Below are 22365 nucleotides of genomic sequence, written 5' to 3'. Positions count from 1 at the left end.
CAGTTCTTGGTTCACTTGCCCCTTTTCTCTGCTTTACCCAACTCTTTGCAATTTCTAAAGTGACTTCACAGGGAGACTTCAACCTTCCCTCTCCTCACCTGCCCTAAGCACAACACAGCATTCATGTGTGGAGGTGGAGGCCTCAAAAGTTCAATATTCCAAGTCTTACATACTTCTTGTTACATGTTCGCCCAGCCAGCCTGTTTCAAATCCAGTTTCCAGCTTGCTTACTTTCATAACACAGGAAAAGAAAACATGGTTTGCAACCTACGGTGCCTAGCAAGACACAATTTCAAACAGGTCCCAGCAGCGCCAAGAAACAGGAAACAAAACCAAAACTAAATGTATATTAACACAGTCTGCAATAAGAATGCTAAAAACTTTCAATAAACTGTTCTGAAAAATAAGATATGTAACTCACTGAGCAGTCTCAACTACATGCCAGGTACATAAGGTTAAAAGGCATCTGCCAACAGAATTGTAGCTGACATTTACAGTGATGTGGAAAATAGTCTCTTTCCATGGCTCCCTCAAGAGAGCTTTAGTGAGCCAAACCACGTTCACCCAGGCAGCTTCTTTTGAGGTACACCCCAAGTTGACAGCACCAAGGTGACCTGTTATACCACTGAAATAAGTGTTTCAAAACCCAAAATCATCCCTTTTTTGCCTTTCAGCAGTGGTTCATGGGACAACTCACAGGCCTAGTATGATGTATGACATTACATGTCATGCTGAATTGCAGCCCAGATTTCTGTACCTATTGATAAAGACTTGATTTTGCCACCATGGTTGCATTAATGATGATACTAAGCTCCTAGGGGCTTTCAACAAGATATATGAAAAAATTACAGCATTGGTAATTTAAAGCAGTTTGCTGAGTTATGGATGGGGTATTTTCCCCACTAGAAGAATGAGAGTTCTCAAGCACAACTGAAAACTTTAGTGCTTTACTAAAGGTCTACTGCAAGCCAATGGAAGAACCAAAAATTTTCAGTCTACTTATTTGAAACATCATAGTTGTTACACTCCTGTTAGTTACAGAGATAGAACAAGTAATTTTTCAAAAAAAAATATTATCAAAACTATTTGAAGGATTCTCAAGTGTTAATTTTTGCTTTGAAAACAGATACACTAAGAGAGACAATGTTATAGAGACAACAGCTTACTGAGGCGGTAGCTATGAACTGAAGGACTTGGAATGCAAAATACAGAGTATTTTACTCCTTTAATACAAGCTGGAAATCCTGGAGAACTATTCCCCTGCCCTTTTCCAACACATCTTCCTGCATACCTGTTGCAGAGATTGGGCCTTTAAAACATTCTGCTTTGGGATGGAAGCTTACAAAAATTACTTAAAGGAGCAGAAATAACTTGTTTGTCATTACTGGGGAGACTGATTACAAGAAGGAAATCATAAACCAAGAGCAGGAGATGAAAAAAGTAACACAGAGGATATTAGTTTTCATAAGCCTTCACTCATTTTTCAGATTGCTGCTCTGAGTCATGACCTATTTCCAGCACAAAAATAACTGATCACCCCCTAGAGCAATACAGCTTAGAGAAAGGAAGGATCTCTGAGCAAGAGTTAAAAACACAGGTCAGACTATGGCTTTCTGCAAAACAATCCACGTAAGACAACGTTATTACCAATTAATATTATGAAATTTAGCCAAAATCGACAATTCATCAACTCTAAGGCAAAAAAGCTGTATTTACTTTAAACATTGCAGCTTGAGGCTCCCCTAGTTCATGAAATGGAGGTTTGCCTGTTGCCATCTCAATAATGGTACAGCCCAGGGACCAGATGTCAGCAGGAGCACCATATCCTCGTGGTCCTTTATCGATGATTTCTGGAGCCATGTACTGCAAAGTTCCTGGTCAGGACAAAAAGAGCAGCCAAGTGTACATTCTTCATTCTTATTAACACAACACTCAGCAAGCCAAAAATTGTGAAATGCAACCTATATAGCCAAATACCTTATCTCCCATATCAGCACTGAAAACTGGACAAAAAGTTATTATAGCATCGTTTTATAAAACTATCTTTCTGCCCCTCCTTTCTAACACAAGGTTTCAAATGCTGAAAGTCTATACACTACATAATCCAATAGCTTCCCCAGAAAATAAAATTATATAAAATTTTTGCAGACACCAACTTTTAAAGATTATGCATGTAAGAGATGGCAAAATCTGAGAAGTGACAGATAGTCTTCATGAGAATAATTTTTCATATTTTACCCTAATAACGAGAAAACTAGTGACAGGGAATTTCAAACAGTTAGTTTGAAAAAAAGCTAGTTTTGCAAATGCAGGGCAATAACTAAGGCAACTCATCATCGTTTGTCTAGAATTCCAGGATGCCTTGGATGTGCTTGGGATTTCTGACATCCAAGGTTAGAAAAAGAAAAAAAAACCCAAACAAACAAAAAACTAATAAACAAAAATCCAACCCAACAAACCAACTGGTTAGAGTTTCTAAAGTTATACAGATTGACAAAATAAGATCCTGCCTGTAGAAAACGTGAGTGTAATACTAGTAATAATACTGATAAAGAACAGTACAGTAAAAAATTAAATAGAAGATGATCTATTTGGTATCCCTGTTATTGAACCATTCACTAACACAGCTAATGAGGTCTTTAGAGGAAGAGTCCACACCACCATCAGCAGAAACCTCTATATCCTCAGAGTGTTTTGAACACTACAGTTCTTTCTCCACCTGAATTTCTATCAGCTCTGTTACGACATCTTTAAGTTAAATTATTTTTGTTCTTCAGAATGCAATAAAACTATACTGCCATAGAGCTGGGAACTATCAAGTAATGGACATAAGGTGAAGATAAAAGGGTATCATATGCTCACTGAATGTGACTGCTGCAGAATGAAAGTTCAAGCCACAGCTTTGCCCTCAGGCTCTGTCTCTTGAATGGAGGAATGTAATGTTTAAACCATCAGAAGCCTTGTTCTTCAAACCATGTGATTGTATTACATAATGCCTACAATCTAGGGCTTATGTACTGCTTTACAGAACAAAACCAAATTTCTGGAGACCTTTTATGGTCCTCTAGGGTATAGCTACTTGCTTACTGATTTAAATCCAAAATTATAATTTTAAGTATTTATTCACATGGCAAATTACATCTCAAAGGCACAAACCGGGCTGAAAATTTGCAAGAGAAGAAAGAAGGGCACAAGGAAAGAGTTACCTCCTTTTATTAAGATATCATTTCTCCATGTATCATCCCTACTGACAATCAGTTGCTAAAGAAGTCACTGAGCAGCATGTAAAATACAGGCAAAGAGAATGATAATGAGTAATAAAGGGATAATGAGTAAAATAACTGAGAAAGGTAAGTTACTTCAGAACCTTAATTTTATTTGCATGGCTTCTTTTGTAAGAAAGCTGGAGGAGCTGCAGACATGCCACCAGAGAGTCTTGATTTTCACTTAAGCGTAGTTTGTTATCTTTTGTCTTCCACTCTGAAGCCATCCATGACTAATGGCTTTGTCTGTGTACCATTTACTTAAACTGCAGGCAAGTAAGAGGCATGTGATATCAGCCTTTGCATAAAGCCATATAACAAGTAAAACCACCATGATAACCACATCCACTGATCACAGAAACTATGTGATCATGTATTCATTTTTTAATGTGGAGTTTGCCCTTTTGCTCAGCAATTTTTGTTTTCCCTGAATATTACAAGTCTTTAAAACCTTGTTGTATTGAAAGCTATTCTGTAACACATCAGCCTAAAATCTTCCAGTAAACTGTTCTTTTTACTGTAGTTTTCCAGTTGGTTGGGTTTTATAATTAATACCTCAAAACTTAAAGTGTTCATAATTTTGAGTTTGGTTTTCCGCACTTTTAAACATACATCTAGAAAGTGTGCAAGTGTTAAGTTACTAATACCAAGACTGTTAAATGAAAAAGTTGCTAAATTCAAGTGTTTCCAGATCTAATTGCAACAATCAATTGCTACTTAAGGAACACATTGAAGAAAAACTTTTACCCCCAAAAAGTAAAACAGAAGAGAGTCAAATTTAAAAAAAAAAGTCAAGAAAGCTATCAAGCCTATGTTTATGGTGATCACACTCCCATTTACTCTGCCCTGCAGAGACCCAATACTGTTTTCATCACTAAGCCAAAGAGCTTCTTGGCTCGAATGCTAAACCTGCCATGAAAACCCGTATACACCCTGCTAGATTAATCTTACCTGTAAAGGTTTCAGTGCATGGATTGATTCCTGCCAGCCGTTTGGAAGTACCAAAATCTGATATCTTAACCACGCCACTGTAGGTGTTCACCAGAACATTGTCCCCCTGTTTTGGATAGGAGAGGGAAGGAGGGGAAGGAGAGAGGGAAGGAGGCAGCGAACAGGGAGGGGGAGACAGAAAAATACGGATTCTCAATCTCAATACTCCTTCAAGTTTGCACTTATCTTTGTCATACACCTTTCTACAAAGCAATATTCCAGGAGCACCAGGAGAAGGAGGTGATTTATGCCTTCCTTTTGTTTTCAGCTTCCATGAAATCCTAGCAAAAATTCTACTTCATCTTAAAGCAAAACTAACTGAAGTGAAGGAAAAAAGCAAATCCAACAAGACACACAAAAGGAAAAGTTACCTTTATATCTCTGTGTACAATCTGGTTCTCATGGAGATACTTCAGGCCTTCCAGAATCTGCTTGGTGTAAAATTTAATTGTAGGCTCTTTCATCGGGCCCCACTTAGATCTTAAGAGAGCTGAGAGGCTCCCTACAGGAGTTTAAGAAGAAAATGTATCAAGATAACAAATCCCCAAATTAACAAGAAACATGTAAGTCTGGATAAAGACTTTGCTCAACATCCTAATATAAAAGAAAAGCAGTACCTATGATTAAGCCAAATTCTTGCTAGATCACGCATAGCAAATAATTTGCTGCTACTCTGGACTGATTATTTCTTATTTGCCAGGTCAGGTTCTACTCCCACAACAGAATAAACGTTCTGACAGAGCTGGATTCATCCCCCTCACTCCACTGCAACAACTGCTGAGACTACAACTAGCAGCAATGTAGCCCATAATGAAACAAGGACCTTAGGTAGCACTCTACCATGCTGTACATTGCATCTCATGAACCACAGGTATCTGCAAAGACAAGCTGATTTTCTTGAGGCAGGGAGGGTAGAATCTATATCAGAAAGAGCCGTCTCTTTACAAATATGGCATCAACTTCTGGCAATATTCAGAGACAGGAAAGAGAGCTCTTGGAAAAAAAACCCTGGATGGATGTTCAGAGTAGGAGATGGGCTATCTACACATCCCCAATTCTAATAAAACTAATCTTTAAAGAACAGAAATATTTAAATCATGGGGCAAAATAAAGAACAGTTTTACTTATTCAGCACAAAATAAACTAAGTACAGTAGATCTACTTAAGGCCAGAAAAAATCAGCTAAAGAACAGACAGCTTTCTAAAGTAAGTTTCCTCAAAGACTCTCATATAATCTGAACAGCTGGTTCCTTTTTAGGACTTGCTACAGAGTTTAAAATATCTAAATTGGTTCAGTGATATCTTGCCATTAGCAACTAATCACAGCACACTTTACTGTGCATATATGAACAGGAAACAACACCAACTGACACTGTGAACAAGTGTGGGAAAACAAGTGCAAGTGTTGGTATAATTTCATCACATCTGCATGAGTCATGTAGGTCAAAGTGTCTCAGCTGTCAGGTGACAAGGTCACGAAGATTCAAAAACTAAATAATTTCCCTACATCCATAAATGCCCTGGATGCATTTAATTACACTTTGAATGTTTGTCTGGACCTTTCTTAGAAAAGCTGAACTTTACCCCATTTTTCTTATTTCTGTTTTTACTTTGCAAATTAAATGAATGCAAAATCTAACACTTGTTCTGACACATCCTTGATACTGAAGAGTAAATAGCAAAATGGAGATGGAAACAAGGTAGAGAGGTTACAAAGAGATTTCACATCCTCTTCCTCCAGCAGAGAAGGCTAGAAGAGTGAAACTGGAAATTATGAGCAAGGAACACATTTCACTTTAATCTCTAATCTACCTAGGGAATAGCAGTCCTTTGTACACAGCAGTTAAATAACAGTACTTAATTGTTCTATCAGTGCTGCTGCTCAAAGAGAAACTTACACTGAAAGCTCCAGTCATCATTCAGACACTTGAGCTCAATGGACTATACAGCTCTAACTCCACTATTTTTTAATACATGCGTATTTGAAACAAAATACTTTTAATGACTTCTCTCTAGGTTTAGTATAGAAAGGGGAGAGGCTACTGGGACCTATACTCTTCAAATTTACTCTTTCTACGAGAAAAAGGACTTATACAGTTAACGTCCCAACAGACAAGCCATACAGAGGGCACAAACACATTAAGTGCTTATCTACTGACTTTCATTCAGTTTGGAGTCCCAAATAATTTTCCTCTGGCAGACCAAACTCAGCATGATACAAACCTCCTGGCACCTGCTCCATAAAAATCTTAATGTACCCATTTTCTGAAACAGATCCAAGATACTGGACAATGTTCCGATGCTTTAAATATTTGTGCAGTGCTATCTCTTCATGAAGAGGTTGAGAATACCTATTAAAAAAAATTAAAAAAAAAAAAAAAAAAGAACAAAGGATTATTTCATCATGCAGGAAAAGGTTCTAGGCTATGCTTAAATGCTAGTTTGATTACAGAATGGATCTTAGGGATACCACTCCAATTCTCAGCAAACATCTCATCCACAACCTTAAAATGCAGCATCATTCACTGCCTATTCCAAAAAAGTACAGAGACAGATCTCAGAGGAACTCTGGTGGAGAAACATGCCCTCCAAGAATTTATATGTGTTTTCTGTATCAATACATAGCACTGTCTTTGATTCCAGAGCTCCTCTCATGCTTTTCACCCTCCTCAAAAAGAATACAAATGACATACAACTGCAACCTAAAACCAATGCCTCCTGGAATGTAAGATACACATACTAATTATTGAACTGTCATATTTATGATATATATCATATATTTTCCCAAAAAATACAAAATCTCTATTCTCAAAAAGGTACTTTTGGATAGTAGGAGGAAATAGTAATTGAATTTCAGTATACTGGCATTTTATAAACTAACCACACAGAAACACAAGCTAAGAAGAGCCAAATTTCCAAAAAACAACTGCATTTTTGTTCACAGTGTGTACATAACAATGAACTAGGTCTTACCTGCTGTCTCTCTCAGGTATTTCTTTGATGGCTATTCGGACCTGGTTGCTAAGGTCTCTTCCAGCATAAACTATTCCATAAGTACCTTTCCCTAGAACTACCCTTTCACCATTCTCATCATAATCATATTCATACTGCAAGCAGAAAAGATAAACAAAGCAGCACAGAAATTGTTATCACTAACACTTGACATTACAGAGAGCCTTAATGCCAGTTTAGCAAAGGTGTTGCTGCAGTGCAGCTGTAGGAGAGCAGGTTATCCACCAGCCTTGTGCTTTACACAACTTGTAAAATTTCCATCTTACTTCCTTTGTAATACAATCTTCCTTAACCAGCTTTGAGAAAGATGAATTCATCCAAACAGGGACCATACCAATAAACCAAATTCAATGAAACATTGCTGTCAAAAGGACGCATTCATGTATTGTCTCTAAGAACTGCTGACAGAGCCTTCAGAACATGTAAATATATGGAACATAACCTAAAATTTTGAAATCAGTGGTTTAATGAATAGATAAAAGTAACTGGACCTTATAGTCACCCTGGAACATCCCCTCCCACCATGAGATTTTTCCAAAGGGCAGAAAAAATGTTCATCTTGTCAACAAATTGTTTTTTAATATAATGGTGGTTTCCACTGCTGCTGAAACGTGCTGGGTTGTATTTCCAGCTGAATAACTCAATGTTGGTTCACTGACTTCAGTAAAGTTACACTAATTTACAGAACCTCATATAGTGACCTTGTGACAGAACCCTCCTACTCTGAAGGAGTGAATGATACGCAATGAAAGCATACCCCAGACACTATATAAAACCAAATTTCTTATGGAAGTTGGGTTTAACAGCACATTCCTGATTCAAATCAGGGAACTTATGAAGGATGAAAGGAACTAGACAATTTCATAGTTTCAGATATTGTCAGGAGTACACAGCTCTCCCCTACTATCTTCCCACATCCAAGAGGATGTCCCATATGGGAAAACTGCAGGGTATTCTCTGTGGCCTCATGTGATTTCTCTATTACAAAAACAACAAAACTTTTTAAAATGGCCATAACTACTGACTTTTCTGTCAATGACTACTTTTTCTGCATTGTCCAGTGTAACTCTGTGACACAGAATGCAGCCTTAGAGAATTTCTTTGATGTGCCTTCCTGGTTCCCATTGCAGCTCTGCTGCCGCAGTATCCACACTCCCCCTCTTCACCTCGGCAAAGATGGCAAGTTTCATGCTGCTGTATGGAATGTGCTAGAGGAAACCCGTCTGTCACTTATCCTAACAGCATATTCTGCTCAGTGGAACTAAATTGGAGCAAGCACAGCTTTAGCACAGCTCCATTTACCACATTTCAGCACTTCACAGTTCACAACATAATCTCGTTACACGACAGGCATAACTGACCCAAAACGCCATATGCAAAACTTGCCAGGTTCTTTGGTAGGAGCACATCCAGCTTTCACAGCTATCATATGACATAAAACTGTGCAAAAAAAAAGATAGCAGTCACATTGCAGAATTTAGGATTGACAGCAACCCCATCTGCAACACACTGGTCCTAAGCCAACCCTTTAATTACCGTGGAGAAATCTATGTTCTCCAGTCTGGGTCCCATGATACATGAAAATTGTTGGTTCTTAGAGTTCAGTGCTAGTTAGTAGACAGTTTAATAGACTTGTATATACTTGATGTCACTTTACATTTGCCTCTTCTCGTCCCAACAGCTACAAATATTGAATAAACCACTGTTGGTTGCCAAAAATCTGAATAAGTGATCCACTGGCTGTGAAATCCAACCAGTAGGTACAAGTAAACAAGTGTTCATATCTGACCTTCTGTAAGGCAGAGTGTTCTCTAGATAATCCAACTGGGGCACAGCAGGTATTCTTAAAGTAATAGGAACTTCTTCTTATCGATACATGGAAGTAAATACCCCAAGGCTGAAGGAACTGCAACATTCACACTCCTTCAAAATACTTGCTAGATGCAAAATCAGACTGCAGTATATACATAAAATATACAACCCCTAGTGACAAAATGCTCTTAAGGATTCTGACTGAAATCAGATTTTCTTGCCCCAGACTTTGCAGGAGGTTATTTCTTCCTCTTCCCCAAATACAAACAACTGTTTTATTAACAGTAAGAACTGTTTTCTCTGTATTAGTGGAACCCACCAAGACCACATAAAGCTGCATTTTTCTCATTGTCACTTAAATGTAAGATCTCAAGCCGCAGGAAGGCATTGTCTTTCTTCATTTATATACTGAACTAATTATTTCTCCCCTTCAGAAATCCTGATTTCTGTTTCATTGTCATAAACTAAGACAATAAGTACAAGGTGACAACTGTGAAAACTTCAAGATAGGTAGAATGATATAGCTCAAAGATGTAAAATTAACTTCTGTAGTCACATCTCCATGTGTCATTCATTCATGCAGGATTGCTTCCTGCTATGCATTGTCAAGTGATTTTTTCAATTTAGTTTTTAAAAGGCTCAAGCCACAATGAGCTTACATCCTCTGAGAGACTGTTACACAGCTGAACAGACTGTGTTGTGTGGAGATAGCCCTGCTATTAGCTGACTACATAATTATGTAATATAAAGATCTGCAGCTATAGTTAATACCCTATCTGTACCAAGGCAGAGCCCTGAAGCTGTGTCAAGACCACAGATGGATGTATTAAACTGGGCTTAACAGATGTGCGGATTTGTCCTTTCCGCTTGAGGAAAGAATTCTGTGGCCAAACCCCAGTGCAAAAACTCATCTTTCCCACTTTATGAAACTACATTTAGCAGTACAGCAGAGAGTTCTGTATTTTCTTTTTCATCCCCTGAAGCCCTACAAAAGCTCACTACCATGAACGGCTGCTCTGAATGGTCGGCCTAAGAGAATTGCTGGAATGAGACACAATCAGAAAGATGCCCAGCTCAAACAAGCCACAGGAGGGTTTTCATGCTCATTAATTGATTGATTAAATTTGCTTGTCCACAAATAAAACTTAAACCTACCTTCTATGGTGGCTTTTCAGATTTCAAAACAAATAAAAAGAATAATAAATACAGGGTTATGTATTTAATGTGGACATCTGCTATGAGTCACGTTCTCTTATGAAGACATGGATTCACCTTTCCAAGGGTTGCTTTTCCTTTTTTCCCTCTGTACTAATTAGAAAGCAAGCCTACAGCTACTGGATTCCTGACATGGATATTACAGTGATAAGAAAAAAGTACAGTGTATTAATCTGATCCTAGATACCCACAATATCTCTGGAACAGAAGCCTGTCAAAGGAAATTACCTGGAGTAGTAATGGTATCAAATACCAGGTAGAAAAACTAAAGTACCTTTGTAATGGCTTTTTCTTAGCATTTATTTATATTTTATCTTTTTTATCCACTTGAGCCAGCTGGTAACAGTTGATTCTTATCTATACATTGTTTACAAGAGAATACAAACACAGTAAGACATTTCATTAAGGATTTATGCAGTTTACAGTGTTAATAGACCCACTTCATTAAAAAAGTGTCTTTTCAAATGAATGCAAATCTCATGTACAAATAATTTTGAAAGAATTTAAATTGCATATACAATTAAGGAGTTTAAATGCTGTTTATCTTTCTATTTTACCAATATGAAAGTGCAGGGAAGACAGAACAAGTTTCAGAGTTCTCAGATCTTTTATCCTTGACATACCTCTAATGTGTCTCCATCTATTTCTCCTTCTATTTCCAAAGTACTACCAACTGCATCAGACAAAATTTCTTTCACTAAACCACAGAATCTAAAAAAAGAAATACAAAGCACAAGATCAAAGAAGAATACCCTTTTGGAAGCAGATTAAACAGATTCTTGAAAGCTGGGCATTGCTTTCAATCTAATAAACTGACTAGAATGTTCACAGCTTGCTTTCATTACTGACTTTCTCCATATTTTTCCCATTTTTAATGATGAAGAACATCAAACACAACTGAAAAGCCTCACTATTTATAAAATTATTGTGTTTGCTGTAGCAGAACCTGATAGTTACTTCTTATTGCAATTGCATAGTAAAATCTTGGTGGATTCAACTCAAATATTTTTCAGTACATGTTTGGCTGCAAGTGTGATTACTCGGTATTTCAGAAAATCAGATGTTGTAGCTTTTTGTCAGGCATTCAGAAAGCTAAAAGTATAAAAGTAGTAATGTAGCTAGAAGACCAGAGTTTTAACTAATTTCTAGTTCTCTGGGGTGGAGATACTTAAGTACAAGAACATTTTTTCCTTTAGTTCCCTGCCTGAGCCATTATTTTTTTTCCAAATTCTGTAAGAAATTGTTAACAATTACTTAAACATTTTTAGAAAATAATAATTTCATTTCTTACATCTCTTTCATTAAATAACAGAGACATCTCTTGAACTGACTCCTCTAGCACCCTGAATATGGCATGAAAAATGTGGCCATGACACACAAATTGCACTGCCAAATTAAGGCTGAGGAGGTAACATTAATTTTAGTGTTTCCTACCTTTTATGCAATGCACTCTGCAAAGCTAATAATTTTCTTTATCCTGAGTTTATTCCATGTAATACATAAGTAGTAATTATTGCAAGTAATAGTGAATATACCATTATGCTCCAAAACCTAAGGGTATTAACAACTCCCTCTTACATCATTCAGAAGGTGTATTTGCAACTACCAGTCATAAGGCAGAATTTAGTCTGTAAAGATTTAGGCCTAAAATTCAGTTAGCCTGCTTACTTTTTAGAGACAACAGATCATCACAAAACATTTAACTACAGGTACAATCAGTAATATGGATCTCTGACACAATGTAAGTTAGAATTTCTTCTTATGCTGAGATGCTCTTATTTAAATCAAACTGAACAGACACAAAAGGGAACATGAAACAATGTAGCACCTTACATGACATTGCCAAGATAAGAAAAATAAGATAGAAGCTGTAATTTAGATTAAACTGGTTAAGCCTTTTTCAGACTTAATGATTTGTAGATAAACTAACTAGAATCACACAGAAGTCTAATGGGTGCTCTAATCACCTTAAGCATCACCGAGTATATATTCCTTCTTCATTGAGAAAATGTAAGTGAAGAAATAAATAATCTGTTTCTCAAGCAAAAATATTGGTTTTCAATCTTTATGAAACTTATTTTATTTAGGATATAGATGAGGCATGCAACACCCACACAAACTGAACTCACCTACTACATTGGTTTTCTGTAGAAAAGTAGATTTGAAAGTCATCATAGTTATCATGGACATAAAGAAAACAACATCGTTCATCAAACTTGGAAATGCTGTAAAATTCACATTAGGAAAATGTTATTTTGGATATAGCTATTGTAAGAAATAGGGCAACGAGGAGTTAATTAATTAATTATTAATAGGGGAAAAAGTGTTAATTATGAACACTTAAGAAATATAGTTTTCACAGTTAATTACCTCAGAGAAGCAGTATGTAATTATATATATTTTCCTTATAACTAGAAGTTTTTAGCTTATTTATATATTCTATGATCCTATTTCCATTGTGATAAATAAGCTGCTGCTTACTTTGTAAAATACTGACGTGTATTGAGGTTGGTTTGTTGTTCACCTCCACTTCTGCTTTTACACAATTCCATCAGACTCCTTGGTACTTGATGCCACCTCAATGGAAAGTGAATTGCTGTGACACTAATTTAGCTATCCAGAAAACCCTTCCTTAAAGACTGAAAAGTACTTCAGGTTTTTATAATTCCATTGCTTCTACAAAAAAACCTGAACTGAGAAATACCAACAGTATAACAGATCCTTCTCGGGCTATACTTTTTATGGCCTTAAACTGATAAACAAGTTTTGGGATGACCAATATCCACTCCAAATTGCAGCAATAATTCTGAAAAAGAGATTATTTATTGCATATTGTGTTGTGCCAGTGTCATATATATCCCATATAAATGCACTGAAGCAAAAAGCGAAATGCCATAAAACACAGTATCAATATGAAAATAAATCTAAGAATTAACCTCTTATGCCAACCATTTGCACTGAAGTATTTTGCTACATAATCCCAAATTGTTAGGCTCCTTAAGGTATTTTTGTGCCTTAAGTTAACAAAATTTCTTAGATTCTTGCCTGACCGGCTCAGTTAAACTCTTCTACTTTGCGTATCTTCTGCTGAGCCAGTTACTAAAATACATGACAGCACACTTAAGCAAAGTTGCCCCATGTTACATGACCAGTTGATGTTGCCTGTTGAAGCACCATTAAGGGCTACCTCGAAAATGTTCAAAAAAATCCAAATTTTGCCTGAAAACTTTTCTAGAAATATGTGAAAATAATAACTATGCCATTCTTTAGTTTAATTTAGTAGAGCAATTTCCAGTCTAACAAGTCAGACAAGCACAAGTCAGACTTGAGAACTAAGAGACAAAGCAAGGTGATTCTTCCAGGGGCAAATACAGGACAGTCAAGACATTACCTAAGTAACAGTACTACATTATAAACATTTTCATTTATGGGGTATATAAAATGAACTGGTTAGTATAAATACAGCTAAGGAGTTTTGATAGAATGTATTTTAAATGAGACTACAATTTTTTTTTAAAGGAACGCAATTTCAAAAGGATAGTAATTTAAAGTTGTCACATACAAAGCAAACATCTAACTCCAATAAATTTAAAAAAGATTGCCTCTTTGAACTTTGTAATACAGTGAATTTTTTAATCACTCAGTAATGATTAGAAATCAAAGCAAATGAAATTAATTGCTTTCTTTCTTTTGATTAAAGTTATCTTTCTCAAAGATTAATTTCTGCGCATTGTATTGACTGAAGGTAATTAATGTGGTACAGAAACTTTATGCTGAATTACTCTCAATCAGTTCCACAGACTTCAGTAATTCACATTGCATTGGAGTAACAGAATAAAATACCATGTAAAATTCATTTACACCAAAGCCTGCTCTTTTTTTTAGAAGAAAAGACTGAAGTTGTGATAGAATTTATGTTCAAATCCACAGTTTCAGGTTTTCAACCACCTCTCATATTAGTCAGAGAAATACTTCTTCACTGAGCTTACTTGCTTAGGCAAATTACACAAGTTCAGGGAAGGCAAACCTAGGACCTAAAACTTTAGGCACTTTTAGTCAAGACCAAAGCCTAGAAGCCCTCTCCTTTCAGAACTACAGAACCCATTAGGTCTTTGAATTTCTTCTTGCTCTTGAATCAGGTTTGTCAAGCACTTAAGCTTATGCAGTCACACAAGTGGCCCCAGACAACAGCCATTTATGTCCCCAGAAAGGCCAGATCCAGTGTAGAGACTCAGGAGCTCAGAGAGAAGGCAAAAGCCCACCTGGTGTTCCCCATACTGTTCCCTGAACTACCAGTTCCTCTGGTTCTTAGCTGCAGTCTGCATAATTCAGAGAAGAGGTAAGTTTAATTTTTTTCCTCTCCTAGTGTTCTGTCTCTCACCCTTCTGGCAGCAAAGCAGCCCAACTTAACGTACATAATCTACTTTCTAAATGTAGTCATGCATTTTGCAATTATTAACACCAAATGTGAATATTTTCTATCCTTTCAGTTCTCAGAACAACCGTCTTCTTTCTATATAATATTCTGATCTTTTTTGGTACTAATATTTTGACCCATTTACTTGTGACTAGTTTTCATCGATCTAACCATCACAAAATGGAACTGTCTGAACTATTTAAAGGTTAGTGCTTGATAAACTCTACTAGTAGTCTACTTACAGCTTAAGCATTATTTTCTGTCCTTAGCAAAAACTACATTTATGCCTCATTTGTTAGTTCTCTAATAATTCAAGTTTTAGCTAGCAAGTATTTAAATAAAGCTATATCAGAAGCATTTCTGAATTCCAAACAGAAAACAGATACTATGGTTTCCTTTATTTAAATAAACAAAGTCTTCTTTCACTTATGGAAGCAAGCAAAAAGCACTAAGGGCTCTTCTTTCCTTCTGTCCTCCATGTTTTTAAATGCATAGATGGCAATAACTCCAGTGAAACATTAAAAAAAATACAAAAATCAGTTACATAATGGAAAACAAAAAAGTCTACCAGAGAACACAGACACCCAATAACCCTCTCAGATCTGAGCGTTCCTATGAGAAATGTACAGCTCTGCCAGTGCATGGAAAGGCAAACTCTTCTGTGACATTTCAAGGCAAGCTGGACAGAACAAGCTTTTATAACAAGCCACTGAAAGAGAGAGATTTAAGGTAAAATCCAGATTTTGAACTTATGGGAAATATAAAACACACACAAAAAGACACTGAACTGTTTACTGACATACCAACCTTATTCCCCTAATGGAAGAAGCTGTAAAATTCCATTCATGAATCTGTTTCTGTAAAGAACAAAGGGATAAAATCAACCACAGTTTCATGACTTAATATTGAAAACAAAGTCACAGCATGGTAAGCAAAAGAAAGGCTTTCCAACATCATTCTCTTTCCTTCTTTCTCTCACTCTTTATTTCTTCCCCCCCCGCTCCCGTATCTTGAAGTAAGATTAATACCTGGATAAATAACTTATACATATATTGCTATTTTACTTCATTTTGAGGAAAAAAGGAATATAAATGGCACAGGGTAGAAGCAAAGGCCACATTTCCTCATGTAAATTCAACTTGAAGAATAAGCTGTGCAGCACAATTTACCAAAAATTATGTTTTGGTGCAATACATCTACATTTCACATTAAACATGGAGCAGACTATGTCCTACTCTTATCTATGCTCAAAGGGAAAGGCAAATTCAGCAGTCTCCCTAAGAGGTTTGAGCCAACACCTTTGGCCCAGGGAACACACTGGGGGCAAAACAGAGGAAGGACAGCCTGTGTCTAGGACTGCAGCCCTCCATAAATCTAATTATAGCTATGAGCTGGATTTTTTTTAGCAATGTCAGATATGCACCAAAAATTTGTTCCACAAAGCAAAGTTGTATCAGACACATTCACCTGAAACAGTGAAGTAGAAAAATGTACAGGAAAAATTGTTCACAGATCCAGGTAATTACATTGTCTTGTCCTCCTCCAACAGGCTTCTTTTACACTTTGTCTCTATGCTTTGGTCCATTCCACATCTATATTGTTCTAATGCTAAGAAAGTGTGGCAAAATACATTGCAGATTTCAAGTCTTTCAATGTGAAACTGAAATTATTTCTCACTTTTAAGAGCTGACACTGTCCATAACTGCGCCTACTCGTTTCTTAATCCAATAATCCAAGACACTAAATATTTCATTTCTTGACACTTACTTGTCACAGGCCATTTTTTCTAGTTTCAAATATTACAGTTGTAAAAATTTAAAATGCCTGAGACATTGAACACAATTCTGGGCTTTATCTTTACTTTTAATCTTTGACCTGCACCTTAATTAAAATCACAGAATTCTAATGAGAAATATAATGAGCAGACCAAATAATCCACGCACTTCTAAGAGACATGGTCAAGAAAGGTTGAATCTGAATGACATCAGAACCATTTGATTTCTAATCACAGTCACTCCTTTTACTTTCTGTGTAAAATGTCAACTTTTGCATCTCCACAAGAGATGCTGAGGCTTGGGCTTCACAGAAATGTAGCAAATTTAAAATTATTGTAAAGTGCTCCAAAGTCTACATGTAAAAAATTACTTTATGTAAAATTAATCAGTACATTTAACAAACTTGCTGACACTTTTACCATTTCAGGGGGAGAGACATGCCACAAAGACAGAGAGCTCTCATCTGCTTCACTGTTGATCGAAACATAGGCAGGCTGGTAGACTTTAGTTGGTTCTATCACCAAAACCTGAAGACAGAGAACATTCTTCCTTAATAAACCAGTAGCTAATACACTACAGTATCTTCAGATATAGACAAAAGGTAATTTTGAAGTAAGACCTAAAAAATTTTCAAGGGAGACAGGAGGCCAAGACTAGGCAGGAAAAGTTTGTGTTCTTATGAACAACAGAATAGCAGTATTAAAATTTGTTATAGGAGACTTACAAGTATTTCTTAGAATGCTTTTAGTTTGGTGGGTTAATTTTTTTATAGCATAAAGATTAAGAAAGTACAGGGGTTTGGTTCATGCAGTGAAACAACATGCAGTTAAATTTTTAAGTATTATGTTTAGAGTCTTCCAATTCTTGTAATATCCTATCCAGAAACATAAAACATACAAAACTTGTTTGGACATAACATCTTACTGGAAATCTCAGTCCATTAGTTGTGTCTTTCGTTGCCTCAAAAATTATATCTAGCCAGAAAGTCAGTCTTTCTTGTTTAGGAGAATGTTCTATGGTGAGTTTCTTGAAACGCTGAATTAATATCAGATTCTGAACTAATGATTTCAAGTACCTAGAATGTATTGAATTAGTGAGTTAACAGAGAGAAAACAAAATTCAACCAGATTCTAAATGCACTTCACTGACTTAGACACCCAAAATGAAATGTGTTTCAAAAGCTACCACAATGGAAATGGTAATGTTGATTTTTACAGATTTCTGGAAAGAATAGTAAGTTTAGACAAAGCCTTGAATCATAAACTCACATGGATGTTTATGAACAATAGCTTTTTGCAAATGGGTATAGCTACACAAGCAGTTACATGGGGATTAGACAGGATATGATGAACTACAAGATGATGGAGGGAAGCAGCAGCTACCTTAACTCTGAAAACAATGGGATTCACAATTTTTCACAATTGCTTCACAAGGAGTCATTACTAATATCCAAATTCTTTCTCATAAAATACGTGCTTCAATGGGATATAATCTGACAATGTTAGTTAATTTAATTTTTCACCTTCCCTCTTCCTTCTCATAATAAAAGAACAGAGCATAAAGTCTGAGTTGCAAACAATCTAAGATGGAAAAATCCAGTTAAGTTATCCATGTGACTGCAAGATTTTTTTAATTTGTGTATTTCCCCACAGCTTAATACTTGAGCAACAGCCTTCTACCACATACCACACTGGAGGTTTCAGCTTGAAAAGCTTCTCTGCTGCTTGTACTGCTTTACCAACATCATTTGCCAGCATGCTCACACTGAAGAACTGTCCCACATCCCAGTAATTGTTCATTTTTTCTAGGCTTCCTTTTCTTCCCAATAAACTGTTTAACCGTACACCTGTAAAATTTCAATTGGAAACCACAATTTTCTATCAGTAAAACACTCTTTTGTGTTTTTTACTGGTTAGTTACTCAGTAAAAGACTAATTTAAGACTTGATTAAAATAAAGAGGGGTAAGTCTTCCCCAGAAAATTACATTGCACATTGCAGGATCGGCAAATCATACCTCCAGTACAGAACTCCTACAACACTCCAGACTCCTGTGAAGGGCTGAAAACCCTTTAACTTCCTGTCTGGGCTATCTACCTCCTGATCCTCAGTGTAAGATGCACAAATCTGTGTCCTCATCTGCACTTACTGCAAGAGATCCACGGCTAAAGTTCACAAAAGTCCACCACAGAGCAGGGTCAGAGGAATGATTTAAAGTCACTTTTGCACTCTTAACATTTAAGGCTCAAATATGCATTTCAGGCAAGACCAGATTCCAAATATAATGTTCAACTATCATCTCCCTAGTAAGATCTGCATATCTGTTTCTATTATGAGATTTCTTTGTAAATGTAAAGCAATGTGTTTTAGTTAGCACATACAGGGAAGATGTGACTGACTCTAAGTAGACAACAAGTAACTCCTTGTGGATCTCTCAACTCGTTGACAACAGAAACCCTTTCCTGGCATTCCTGAGGAGAACTGGGCCACACTGTCTCTTCCTCTTTTTGTGCCCTGTTGGTTCTGCAGGGATAACCTCTGTGGTGCAGTAAAGGCAGTTTACATATGGTGCTGAAGTTGGTCCTTTCTTTTTCTCCAGTCTCTGGGGCCCTTTAGATGGGCCATTATACGAGAAAGCTGCTCCAAGGGAGCCAGAAGGAAAATGTGCCATTGATATCCCTGTGCTTTAGGCTGCCACCCAGGACCCACCACGAAAAAGCCTGAACCACCCCACCCTTGTGTCTATGCAACCCATCACTGTAAGTATTTTGTTTTCTTCATAGGGAGAGAGGCAGAAAACCTGTCTGTGGCATTGTGTGTGGCTATTTACCTATTTTTCTCAGTTCCATTGAGCTTTCAAACTGTTGTCCTGCAACAAGCAGCAAAACTGCAAGGTTAATTCCAGAATAGAGAGTTGGCTGGAGTTCAAATCCTTTGCGATACCTGCAGAGAAGAGTCAAGAACTCACATCTCATTGTTTAGAAGAACTGAAATATTGCGAAGTTTTGGTAGGTATTTTAAGCTCTTGATTTACTGTAAGGATTATATGGCTAGTTGGCACCAATGGCCCCAAAGCCTTTGTTTTAAAGCTTCATATTCATTAAAGGTAACTGAGACACAGCTGACACAGGCTGAATGCCCGCCACTAGCTGGTGCAGGATCAAGAGATCCACCTGAAGCTTCCAAGTTCACTGCTACCCACCCATGTTGCATGGTGGGGAAAAGAGGGGGTGGGGAAGAATATTGCACAATTACAGTTCAAACCCACATTGCTAAAATTATTGTAGTCAGCAGTATGATTATACAGACATATCTATATGAACAGTATGTCAGTGAGAGCCTGCATGCATATGTATGCCTTAATGTCTAAAGAAAATTTATAACACAGTTTGTCACTGTTTTTCCTTATATACAGTAGACCATTGCATTTCCTGGGGATCTAGCATGGAAACCATCCTTGCACAGAGGACTAACATAACTCCATGATCTCTCTTGTATTTCATTTTGGCCTTAAGACACAATAATTATCTATTTCCTCAACAAAGACACAGGTTAGTCATCATCCCTCCCAAAAAAACGCATCATTCAATTTCCAGGAGAGTTTATAAAGAGAAGCAAGGAAATACATGTACAAAGATCTGATGCTCAGTAAACCACTTATTCAAACAGGACCCTGAAAAACAGAGATAAGTAGAACAGCTGATCTTCTAATTATTATAGCCCTGCTTTTCATATTCCAAAGGTAAAAGTCTGAAAATGCTTTTAAACAGATTTTTTTGGTGTTGCTTTTTTTGTTCTGTTACCATTCAATGGAATGATCTCGACTATTGGTATCTTTACAGTCAGAATCAAGAAACATATCCTTGTAGATCCTTCCACATAAACAAAACATGTCTGGAGCAGGGTGATCACATGTCTGCAGGACTTGAAGCATAACTTGTAGTGCCTTCTCTCTGTCACCTGCATTATTTCTTCTGAAATCAAATACAGAGAATAATATAAATGAGTTCAGACCTGAAACAGTAACTGCAAGATGGGAGAACAGTATCCCTCATCTATCCCACAATCCATCCATCATACACACACTTGACTTTATTTAGACTGATGCATGATTGTTGGTTCACTGATAAAACCCAAATTCACTCTCCTGTCATTGGTCTCTGTGTGTAGCTCACATAAGAACTGATGCAAACCCAGAACTCCTCTTTGACAAAAATGTGCCATCTATTTTGATTCCTTCCTGTGTACACAAGCGCACCCTTAACATCCTGCAATGAGAAAAAAGTGCCTGTTTAGGGTTCATTCCTGACAACACTTAACAAAAATGGCCATTTTCAGCATTCAATGCGACAGATCATTCAGCTATGTCCAAGATTTGTAATCTTGAATCCAGAGGATTCAGAAACAATACCAGGAAATAGCAACTAATTGTAGGAGAAGCCAGGTCAATCCAATCTTATCCAAAAGAATGACAGAGCTCAATATGGAGCCTTTCAACTCTAACAGGAATAGAAGGGTGAAACTGAACTATATTTCTTAAATAAAATTCTTCAGATTACAAAAGGACTTGGAAAAGAAACAGCTGTCATACTTCATGTTTTGACAAACATTTAACAATTGTGTTAATAAGAAAACAGTGATTAAATAACATTTCCATTCCTTATTACTATTAAACAGTCAGAATTTTGGCCTCCATTTACCTTGCTGTTTTTCTACGTTCACAACTCAATATTCACTGCAAAAAAATAACTTAGAACAAACAACAATGTCTATTTGCAAGACTAATGCAAACACAGCTGAAGAGTTTCATAGCCTCTTCAACATTTTTTTCATCACCAGAGAGATTTAAAATATTTACCAACCCCTTTTCAGAACTGTTTAAAATTTTCCAATCCCCACCTATGTACCCATGAACAGGCCTACAAGGACTATGACTACTTTGTCAGCAATACCAGCAGCAGATAATGGTTTCTGGTAAATGTACTACTTGCATGCCCCAAAAGGATTAATATTTACTGTAAAGGGGCTCTGTTCCTTAGGTGATGCAATAAGACCAGTAACAGCACATCTGTAGCAAAATTCACGCTTCTGTGCATGTTAGGTGATGGGGAACATCTAATAAGATTAAACAGCTTTGTAGCTGGTTGTGAAGGCTTTATCCTGCCTTTGATGTCACTGGCAGAGCATAAACTTTCACAGCAAGTACTTGAATATTTTTAAAGCATTTTTTCTTCAGATTAACTGCTCTGAAATAAACACTGGTCTTCTCTAATAAGCACACAAGGAGAAAGTTGGTATCTTTTTTCAGTTTGACAAGAAATAAACAGGAGGTAAAAACTGTGGGGGTAAATCCATTGCCCAGGTCAGCATGCTCTAACCAAACCTCTTCTGGTCAAACCAGATTCTTTCACTAGGAGTACGCAAGTTGCACTGTTGTTAACATTAAAGCACAGAAAATTGAGTAAACAGAGCTTAGAACAAAATTGAGCCCTGATATTCAAGTCCAGTAGTTCCCTGGTATTGTATACTGTGACCACAGAAGTTGGCATGTGTTCTGAGCTCTTCCTGAAAACACAAAAAACCTAATATTCCACTTTAGCATGGAAACAGAAAATCTAAAAAACACTGCTTTCCCAGACTTGACTCAAGTTTGCCTTCTGCGAAATAGGTTATTTATTAATGTTGATATAAAGAGGTATTAGGTACTGATTGAAAAAAGCATAACTAAAGAAAAAATACAATGAACAAATCAAGACACTGCTTAAAACGGGATATTGTGCAAATTAACATTTCTGGCCATCAAAGGATGAACCTGTACGCACCAAATACAACACTAGGAGATCGTTACAAAGGACCAAGCCCTAAATAAACACTGTACTAGAG

General features: G+C 36.7%; 1 protein-coding gene across 1 annotated transcript in view; it reads right to left on the bottom strand.

The window, feature by feature from the left end:
- MAP3K15 (mitogen-activated protein kinase kinase kinase 15) overlaps positions 1 to 22365 on the bottom strand; it is an 80689-nt gene that overhangs the window by 10453 nt on the left and 47871 nt on the right. The window contains exons 8-20 of the mRNA XM_084201243.1: positions 20286 to 20456; positions 19313 to 19425; positions 18171 to 18330; positions 17409 to 17559; positions 16904 to 17011; positions 15517 to 15566; positions 12422 to 12517; positions 10916 to 11003; positions 7227 to 7360; positions 6477 to 6604; positions 4625 to 4755; positions 4215 to 4320; positions 1717 to 1874 (exon numbers count right to left, since the gene is read on the bottom strand). Of these exons, the coding sequence (XP_084057369.1) occupies positions 1717 to 1874; positions 4215 to 4320; positions 4625 to 4755; positions 6477 to 6604; positions 7227 to 7360; positions 10916 to 11003; positions 12422 to 12517; positions 15517 to 15566; positions 16904 to 17011; positions 17409 to 17559; positions 18171 to 18330; positions 19313 to 19425; positions 20286 to 20456 (1594 nt within the window). The remainder of the gene's footprint in view (positions 1 to 1716; positions 1875 to 4214; positions 4321 to 4624; positions 4756 to 6476; positions 6605 to 7226; positions 7361 to 10915; positions 11004 to 12421; positions 12518 to 15516; positions 15567 to 16903; positions 17012 to 17408; positions 17560 to 18170; positions 18331 to 19312; positions 19426 to 20285; positions 20457 to 22365) is intronic.

Source organism: Fringilla coelebs (assembly GCF_963513975.1).
Source record: "Fringilla coelebs genome assembly, chromosome: 2".
NCBI classification, from domain to species: Eukaryota; Metazoa; Chordata; class Aves; order Passeriformes; family Fringillidae; genus Fringilla; species Fringilla coelebs.
This window is presented reverse-complemented; position numbering and strand designations above follow the sequence as displayed.